Below are 10,502 nucleotides of genomic sequence, written 5' to 3'. Positions count from 1 at the left end.
CCAACCGCGCAAGAACTCCACTCGACGTATGGCCGCCATCATCGCCAAGCAAATGGCCGCTGTGATTCCCGAACTAATAACCCAAATACAAGCAAACCAACCCGCATCCGTTGTTGCACCTATTGAGCCCAAACCCGCATCCTACCTGCTTAAACAATTTACTAGTGCCAACCCGTCCGAATTCTATGGAACCAACTGTGCGACTACGTTGTTGCAGTGGTTCGAATCTGTGGAGAATGTGTTTTTACACAGCGAATGCCCCGAAGCGAAAAAGACAAACTTCGCTTCAAGCATGTTTAGGGGAACCGCCCTAACTTGGTGGGGTAGTGTCATGCACCTCCAAGGTACGGATATGGCCATGGCTCTTCCATGGGCCGAGCTCAAGGCGCTGATGAAGAAGAAATTCTGTCCTAAACACGAGCTCCAAAAGCTTGAGGTAGAATTTTGGGACCTAAAACAAGAAGGTGGTGATAACGCCGCTTACTCGCTCCGTTTCCACGAGCTAAGCGTTCTTGTACCTCACTTGGTCACCCCAACCGAACGTGAAATTGACAAATATATTGGGGGTTTACCGATGAAAATCCGGGACTCAGTCATGAGTAGCAAACCCGCGAACCTTGAGGAAGCCATCACGTTAGCCGGTTGGCTATCGGAAAATCACGTGAAGGAGGGTACCCTAACCCTCAAGAAAACAATCGACATTACGTATAAGATCCGCAGTCCTTATCTACGTTGGCGTCTATCTCCTATAACACGTATAAGGCCCACCGTCCCTATCTACGTTTACATCTATCATCTACATCACGTATAAGGCCCGCAGTCCTTAACTACGCCATCACATGCCAAGTCTATGTCCAACCGAAGTTAGAGGGATTTGCCATCCTAACTTACTATGTCGGACGTAGAACTCACATCCATCTATGTACCTGTATACAATACATATATACAATAATTACATTATAGCATAAGAACACTCTAGGCGTTCTTTACATCATTCATTTAACAACCATACCCCTTGTTGATACGTGCAATATCCGAAGATCGTTCACGCCCCGACAAGTGTTCATTTGTAATGTTCATACATCTTCCATATATAATATTCATAACTTTATTTATAACCTGATAGTACGCACAATATCCGAAGATCGTTCGCGTAGAAGACAAGCAATCATTCATATCTATCACATATATCACATATGACATACACTTATCACTCAGGATAAATGTATTAACAACACATCGAGTATGCACACAACCCCGAAAACATAACAAGGAAGTGGGGCTAGAAACTCACCTGGACTCTGCTTCTTCATTCGATAGTTGTTAATCCCTCATTTACTGAGCTCGGCTGACTGTATATAAGTTATACGTATTAATACTCGTACTATCGTATCAGATTACTTTTACTTAGTATTAGGCGAACTTAGTATTAAGAGAGCTTAACTGTATGCGAACTTAACATGGCGAACTTATACATTAAGCGAACTTAGCTTTAGGTGAAGTTAGCATTAAACGAATTTATCCACAGGCGAAGTTGCTCAGCGAACTTGCTCAGCGAACATGCTGGAGAACTTGGCTGCAGGTGAACTTAGCCGCATGCGAAGTTGCCCAGCAGCGGCTACTGTTCGCACTTCACACCAATAGTCACCTCCGTTTCCACATGAAACCCATTGGTATGATATTACCAACCCCACGAACATTTCCTATGATCGATACCGGGTAAAACTCGGCCCGGAAAAGCATAAATTCGGACCTTTAAGCTAAAACGTTCAAAACTAGACCTAGGGTTCATTCTAAACGAGTTGCACCTGTTTGCAGGTCCATTAAGTTCGTTTTAGCATCAAGTTCGCAACTTTACGTTTCATTTATACCCGATCTAATCTCGTTCTAAGTTTGAAGACTAAACGTTTATAAAAACATAACCTTTAACGATAAAGAACGTACATTTACCCGTTTTTAGGTCACAGTTTAGATTGGTTATGAACTACGATCTTGTATCTTGATTGTATATCAAAGATTTAGGCTAGAATCGGTCTCGGATCTCCTTCTTCTTCTCACGGCCGCAATAGTGGTGTTTATGTGTGTGTTTTGGGTGTGTAGAGATTATGGAAAGATGGAATGATAAGTTAGGGTTTTAGGATGGCTTAAGGGGGTATTTATATCCCTTAAAGCCCATGGACCTAAGGCCCATCCCACCATCTTAATCCATATTAATTACTCAAGTCCATACTTCTTTCTATATTTAATATTAATTAAATATTAACACTCGCTTTTAAATCATGGACTTCTTTTATTTATTAATATAAAATTCAGGATGTTACAATGAACCAAACGCACCCTGCATGAATTTTGTGGATTCCACTCCATCCAAGTTACGTATGAAGGACCAAACTCCATGTGATCATGGTTTAATAGATTTCACGTCAAAAGTAACTTCATTAAACCGCTCAACTTCCACCAACTAAACAAGGTTTAGAGTATAAATGCTATTTCCATCTCAATTTTGTAATTTGGTTAACACACACTAACTGAATGATGCTTTGTTAGTTTCCTATTATACCGAGTGTTTTGGAAAGGTGTTAGTTACTAAAAGTCCCGTCACATCACTGTTACGTGGACAAAAGAGCTTTCACTAATTAATATATTAATGGCTTAACAAACCGCTTTATTAAAATGTTGTTTAATTTAACTAAATAAAAACTAAAATAAAAGTAAATGGTGTAGGTGTAATTTTTTTTAGTTGGTTTAGAAAAATAAATGGTTGTTCAAAAAAATGAACTTATGGTGATGTCGGGCGCTAGTGCAATGGCGACGTGTTTGGCGCCTCCGTCATGGTGACATCGAGGCGGGTGAACCTATTACACTTGATCTTTGATTCATCTAAACAATGTTTCATAAAAAAATTGACAAGCCATACTACTATATTTTCAAAAATCTGAATTATAAAACCTCATCTACATCACAAAACAGTGTGAACTTATAAATTTATCCCAATTTCAATCCATTTCATTTCAATTCCAATTCACGCAATGTAATGTAAGTATGTAACATCCTACTCCTAATAACAATTAATATTATATGTTTTTCTCACATATAACTTAGGAGAGAAAATATAAAATAAGAAGTTTGATTATCCTAAAAAGGTTAGGAAGGAGAGTATTTTTGTCTAATACTTTAATATTGAAAACTCACTTAATTAAAACACACTTAAATTTTCACCTATCTCCTACAACCACCACCGCCCACCGCCACCACCTTGCAGGAAAAATCTTTAGAAATTTCGTCAGAAAATAAAACACTATGAAAAACACAATGAAAAAGACACAATGTAAAAAACACAATGGAATAAACACTATGAAAAATAAAAACACAATGACAAAACTACAATGAAAATCACAATTAAATTACACAATGTAAAAAACACAATGCAAAAAACACTATGAAAAAATAAAACACACTTGTATAACACAATTTTGGTAAAACACACTTTGTAAAAACCCACGATTTTTGTTTTATTTTTATATAGCAATATGGTACTCATATAAAAGATAAAAAAAAACACTCGTTATTATGGTGAAATTGTTTTGAAAAAAAAAATGTCGTATAAAAAGTTATGGGCGTTTTAAAATGATGGGGGTATTTGACATGTGCCTTGCATGTGAAGAGAGAAAATCAACAAATGTGTTATCCCTATTATGTCCTTACCCTTGTTTTACACTTGATGATCTCTCTAATCTAATTTCAACCATTCAATTTTAAAATAAATGGACAAGATTATTTTCTATCATTCGTAGAAAAATAATCTTCTTATTATAACTCAACCCTAACTTAGAAATCTCCTCTTAGCTGCCAAGTTAAACCTCATAGGATGTCACCCAACATGTAATTACCATGTGTGAACATATTAAACTATGAACTTCTCCTCTCGTCCCCAGTTATCACACCCATAACATATTAATAATATTTGAGACGAAACATTTTCTTATGCGCGTGTGACAAGTTCCCGAACATACACGTCTTAACAATCGCTACTAACAGCCTAACAGGGTTTGAACACGTAGTCATATTTAATTCCACAACGGGCCATTTTTCTATTCTCCTAAAATAACTACACCATTTTAAGTCGAGCCCATTTAACAGGCCCATAAAGAGCCCATCTTATAGGCCCACTCATTTTATATTATATGACACGACCTATTAGGGTTTCATCTCTTCACCACTCTGCAGCTTCAACCCGCCGCACATCACCGGAGCAGCGAAGTCACCGGTAACAATCCTTTTTTCTTCAATTGATTACAAATATAGACATATTGAATACGATATATGTTTTACGTTATTAATTTCTTACACAATCAATCATGGTGCATACATGTATTAAAATTTTGTATGTTTAGTTGTAATATGTCAGTTCTTAGATTCATACTGCTTTTGAGTAATTTAAATCATTAGATGTTTATTTTTAGGACTTTGTATGATTTGGGTTTTTGTTATTTCAATTTAATTTGAGCTGAAATAATAAAGATTTGGACTAAAAGATTGTTTTTATGCACTGTTTACTATTTGATTAGACATATTTGTTAGTAATTTTATATAACTCTATAAAAATGTGAATTGTTTAGTGTTTCCAGACAGTAATAAATCTTTAAAAAATGTTATTTTTATTTCATAATTATTTAAATTAATTATTTACAACCCAATATGCAGATGTATTTTTAACAATTACATTTAGTTTTAAATAAATACTTATCAGCTTCCTTTTTATTATCAAATTTTAGATAAAAACAATAAAACACATAACTAGATATGTCTTATGTTACATAAAACATATGTTTTTTAAACTTTGAAACTAAATGAATTGAACATGGCTTTGGGGGTTTAACCAGAAACTGGCAAAATTAGTGTTTTTTAAACCCATTGCATGATTTGTGTTATGATGTACGATTATGAATTAACAAGTTTTGGGTAATAGCAGAAGACCAATGGCACCGACTACCCGAAAGCCACACACTTGCAGGAACCCTGACTTGATCAGGGGCGTGGGCAAATACTCACGGTCCAAGATGTACCACAAGCGGGGTTTGTGGGCCATCAAGGCCAAAAATGGTGGAACTTTTCCTAAACACGAGAAGCAAGCTGTTGCTGCGGCACCAACTGAGAAGCCCCCGAAGTTTTACCCGGCTGATGATGTCAAGAAACCGCTCGTTAATAAGCGAAAGGCCCGTCCCACTAAGCTCAGGTATGAAAATAGATAGATTTTACAAACAAAATGTACACCACGCGTTGCTTGATGTACAACTAGGACTGTTCAAAAAGCTCACGGCTCGAAGCTCGCTTGAAAAAGCTCGGAGAAAGCTTGCTCGAAATCGGCTCGATTGTAAACGAGTCGAGCCTAGCTTGACTCGATTTCTAAACGTGTCGAGCCTAGCTCGACTCGATTTCTAAACGAGCCTCAGGCTAGCCCCAGCTCGACTCGAGCTCGCTCGATTGGCTCGAACTATTTTATTTTAATTTATTATATATATATATACATGCATATAATTATCGAGCTCAATTATTTTAACACATGGGCTTTCCTTTAATCCAGCCCAATTTCTTTTCACTCCATAGTTCATATTCATAATTCCATATACTGAGTAACTGAGATATGGGACTTCATAGTTCACACACTCAATAATCAGTATACGTTCCATTTTCCACTCTAACCCTAGCTGCTCATATTCACCTCCGTCGCCGGCCGCCGCTCATATTCACCTCCCCATCGGCCGTCGCTCATAGATAATACTTCTCTGTTTAATTTTGTATTTGGTTTGGTTTAGACTTGTTGAACATATTTTGTTTTCGATGGTGTTATTAGACGTATTTATTTAGTTAGTATTTAGTTGGTGTTGATATTAACGTCTTATTTATTTAGTTTAGCTTGATGGTTGCATATAATTTTTACTATTACAGGTAAACTCGAGCCAAATCGAGCCGAGCCGAGCCGAGCCAAGCTTGAGCTCAAATTTTTAGCTCGATTAAGAGCTCGGGCTCGGCTCGATTTAAAACCGAGCCGAGCTTGAGCTCAAATTTTTAGCTCGATTAAGAGCTCGAGCCGAGCTTGAGCTTGCCTTGGCTCGGGCTCGGCTTGGGCTCGGCTCGTGAACATGCCTATGTACAACCAGAAGCTGCATCGTTATTTTTATGGCTGTTTTACTAGGGATGTGTATGCAATTGAAATAACCTAATGTTACAAGCTATAACTGAAACAAATTCAAAACCTATCTTTTAACAGGTTTTATATAACAGAAATTTTTAGACTCAAAGTTATAAACCCAAAGCAGTTATTTTTTTGCTAAAAAGTTTCAAACCAGAATAAAAAATGTCGAAATCAAACTTTAACACTGTGTAAACTGAAACAATCGAAACCAAAGAGTGTTCAAAAACCTAACATTTCTTGTGGTTTTTGGTTCGGTTTGCGTCCAAAACCAATCTAAAACAACATTATACTATTCAAATTTAGGCAGACCTAACCACATTTATAAATCGGGTTTCATGGAATGTTTGCACATGTTTAGGGCTAGCATTACCCCAGGAACCGTGCTGATTATATTGGCTGGAAGATTCAAGGGAAAGAGGGTTGTTTTCTTGAAACAACTTACTTCTGGATTGTTGCTGGTTACTGGTAATTTTTTTTATTTTGTAATCATCAATTGACAAGAAACATGTTTTTGTTCATGTATTTGCCTGTTTTCATGCCTGTTTTTTGTTTTATAAATTAGTTTTTTTTACTATTTGGCGTTTTGCAATTGTTGATGACTATTTTCTTTTATAATGTTAGGTCCTTTTAAGATCAATGGCGTTCCTTTGAGGAGGGTCAACCAGTCATATGTTATTGCCACCTCAACAAAGGTTGACGTCTTAGGGGTAAATGTTGAAAAGTTTGACGACAAGTACTTTGGAAAGAAGGTTGAGAAAAAGAAGAAAAAAAGCGAGGGCGAGTTTTTTGAAGCAGAGAAAGAGGTATTTGCCAAATTATAATATGTTTATCACCTTTTACCGTCATTTTGGTACGTGTTTTTTAATACCAACATGTTTTTTGTTGATGTGTGCTATAGGAGAAGAATTTGCTTCCGCAGGACAAGAAAGATGACCAAAAAACTGTGGATGCGGCTTTGATTGCAGCTATTGAGTGTGTTCCAGATTTGAAAACCTATTTGGGTGCAAGATTCTCACTCAAGGCAGGCATGAAGCCTCATGAGCTTGTGTTTTAAGGACCATAATTAAGTTTGAAGTTATCATGTTTCATGTTATCATAGATTTAGAGGACAAGGTTATTATGTTTTGTTTTGTGTTGAGCTTGAAGTTTTTTTTATCATATTTTAAGGACCCTGGAATTTTGGAAAGTATCTTTTATTTTATTGTTATATTTGTTTGGTTTTACATTTTATTCAGTTACTAACCATGGCGTGTTTTATATAACGGAAAGAGAAAATGTAAAAAATTATTTAGCGTGTTACCTTTGCCAGAGGGACTTAAGTGTAAACCAAACAATAAAATTTGGATACACAATTTTCAGTCGGATGGTTTGTAACTTTGATACGAACGTGTAAAGCGAGTAATGGTTTATTCTATATATTTACCTTTTTGAAGAGGTAGGTCCCCGCAAATCCCAGTTGGACCCGCAAGACTCACATTGAAGAGGTACGTCTGCGCAAAGATCAACTGGATCCGCATGACCCACCATGCTCAGAGAGATGAAGACCATACACGCAGTAAGCCAGCTGTTCCCGCAGGAAAGCCTCCCTTGGTACAGTACCCTGCCTGTCCCCGCAGTTGTGGGTACAAGCCAAGAAGAAAGGCCACACACACTAACAGTAAGGCTACACGCATAAGGCACTAACTCTTAATACTTCAGTAATGTCACCTGAAGAAGGAATGAGCAGGGCGGGAATAGTCCGTACGCTTCTAGAAGATCTTTTGTACTATACCTACCAAGGTATGGACAAATAGACAAGATCTGACAAAAGCGACCCATGAACCAATCACAGGGTGACAGCTCACCGACAATAGTACGAGGAGGAGCACGCTCCAGTACAAAATGTCACTATCAGCCGCTGCCTACCCACCAACTCCCATCGTGGCACGAACATAACCCATGGTTGGTGGAAAAGGAATATTATATACAGCTGGCCGTACCTGCTTGGAAACCTACCTTCGGCTATAAATACTCCAACACCTTGGAACGGTAACATCATCTTCTCTCTAGCTATTTCTCTCAATATACACTTATATTCAGAGCAATCTAGTCTGATTCTCACGCCGGAGGGTGGTCACAAGGAGGAACCCCCCCCTTTCTCAGTGACGAACTTACGGTGTCTGTTTTACAGGTTGAGAAGAATAACCATCTTTGCCGGACCTAACCCTCGTGGGAAACATCTACTTAACTCTAAGATTATCCTTAATCTGCCGGGGTCGTTTAGTGTTTCTTCATTGGCGCCATCCGTGCATTAAGCTAGAACTAATTATTTTTCTAAGTTTTTTCAAACTTCTGGAAAGATGGTTAAGGTTACTCCGATCCCAAGGCCACCGAGTGACCAAGAAACTCCGGTAACCACAACCCCAGCTACTGGGGGGAACACCGGTGAGTACCCAACCGCGTGGGACCACCAGTCTCCCGCGGATGCAAGAGTGACTGTAAGTTGTTCCATTCTGAAATAAAAAAGATAAAAATGTTAGAAGGAAAACCCTAAATCAACACAAAAGACGGGGCGTACCAAAAGGAAGATAGTTCAAACCGTATTCGAGAATGATGGGCATTTGCGGCGTCCCAGACCCGGCATCCTTCCACACACGGCTCATCCCAAGCATCACCATCCCAGACTCCGCGAAGCGATAAACCGGAGTCTGAATCTGGGAGATCTTGGTGAACCATTCCGTCTCCTGGTAGTTGGAGGCGTGAAGGTTAGGAAGTGCCCTCCCATTCTTGAACGTCATCGCGATGGGAGATGTAGAAAAACTCCCGCTTCCAAGAACGAAGACTACGCTCAGTAGCGCAGATCTTCAAACCCTTGATCCGAGTAACAAGGGTATACCAACCCTGGATGCACCTCCAAGTGTAGAAGGTTATCAGGCGGTCGACGCAAGGCTCGATACCCAAAATACGGCACACCCATTCGAAATGGCGAACTTTGGCAATTGCCATTGGGTGCACCTCCATCAAGTGAACACCGTGTTTCTCCAAAACACGGTACACGAACTTCGTTAATGGGAATCTTAGATTCCCATATAGGAAGAACGAAGCGTAGACCCCTATTTTGCCCTTAGGGGTGTCGTATACGGTCTGGTTGGCCTCCGGGAACTCTGGCTCATACGGCTCCAGCATGAACTTCTTGACGATGTAATGGTATACATCGACAGAAAGAGTACACTGGCACTCGCCAGCAGTACTCTTATCGTCCTTATCGGACGTGGACGTCGAGTTCTCGAGGTAAACTTCGGACTCCTCGACGTTAGCCTCGAGGTCATGAGTAGAAGACATTTTTTAAATGTTAATGAAAGAAAGCGGTTTCAGGAGAATGCTCGTCGGAAAAGATGAGTATTCGCCGGAAATCGCTTAAAAGGAAAAGAAAGGTGAAGTGAAGGTATGGGACGAGATACACCCTCTCCCCCTTATATACTCATCGCAATGAATGCGATGAATTTAATGCGGATGAGAGAGAAAGCGCAGGCGCAATGACACGGCGACACGTGTGGATAAAGCAAGCTGGCAACATGTGTCGGAATGGCGCGTGTCATGAAACTCGCGCCCACGCGCCTGAAAAAGCGTCCTGATTGACCACATGCTGTCACGTCGTCATAACTTCCTGCACGTCCTGAAACAGTCAGAAGACGCCAACGTCCCTTCAACCGTTTGGACTGTCCTTATCCTTTCACCAACTCTCCGAATTCCAAAAAGATTCAAAAAGATTCAAAAATAAGAGGGAATATACCACTTACCTTGGAAAGCAAGAAACCGTAAGACAAGTGCGGGTACAGTGTCAAGGCGAAACCCTTCACATACTTAGTACTTGCAGGGAATTGAAGCCAAGAAGATACCTTGGAAAACAAGAAACCATAAGACAAGTGCGGGTACAGTGTCAAGGCGAAACCCTTCACATACTCAGCACTTGCAGGGAATTGAACCCAAGATGGATCTTATGGGTCATGCTTGCGGAAAGGGAAATAACACCCCCGCATGGCGGGAACGTTGAGAACTAGATTGTTTGAAGCTTCAAGGTGGAATTGGTTGTTTAACATAACTGATCACTATGTCTAAAACTACCAATACCCCGTGGAGAATCTACACAAGTAAAACTCAACGCTCCCGACTTGCGGAGAGGTTACGCACCTACCCGCATCATACCCAAAGATCAGGCAGAAAAAGTCGGGAATTTTCTGCAAGTGACATTAGGAAAACTGCGGGAAGAATCCCCACGGAGAACCTTAAAACACGAAAACCCCTTTAAAACCCCTTGCTTAAAGTC

At 39.6% G+C, this 10,502-nt stretch overlaps 1 protein-coding gene across 1 annotated transcript; it reads left to right on the top strand.

Moving 5' to 3' along the window:
• Nucleotides 1–4,192: 4,192 nt before the first annotated feature.
• Nucleotides 4,193–7,396, top strand: LOC143574323 (large ribosomal subunit protein eL6-like). Its single transcript, XM_077058974.1, has 5 exons — nt 4,193–4,267; nt 4,973–5,236; nt 6,555–6,661; nt 6,818–6,999; nt 7,095–7,396. The coding sequence occupies exons 2-5, from the start codon at nt 4,980–4,982 to the stop codon at nt 7,248–7,250; spliced, it is 702 nt and encodes a 233-aa protein (XP_076915089.1). The 5' UTR covers nt 4,193–4,267; nt 4,973–4,979; the 3' UTR covers nt 7,251–7,396.
• The last annotated feature ends 3,106 nt before the right edge of the window (nt 7,397–10,502 follow it).

The sequence above is a fragment of the Bidens hawaiensis genome, unplaced genomic scaffold, assembly GCF_021521415.1.
Source record: "Bidens hawaiensis isolate Kalapana, Puna unplaced genomic scaffold, B.hawaiensis_p1.1 tig00026897_1, whole genome shotgun sequence".
NCBI lineage: Eukaryota > Viridiplantae > Streptophyta > Magnoliopsida > Asterales > Asteraceae > Bidens > Bidens hawaiensis.
This window is presented reverse-complemented; position numbering and strand designations above follow the sequence as displayed.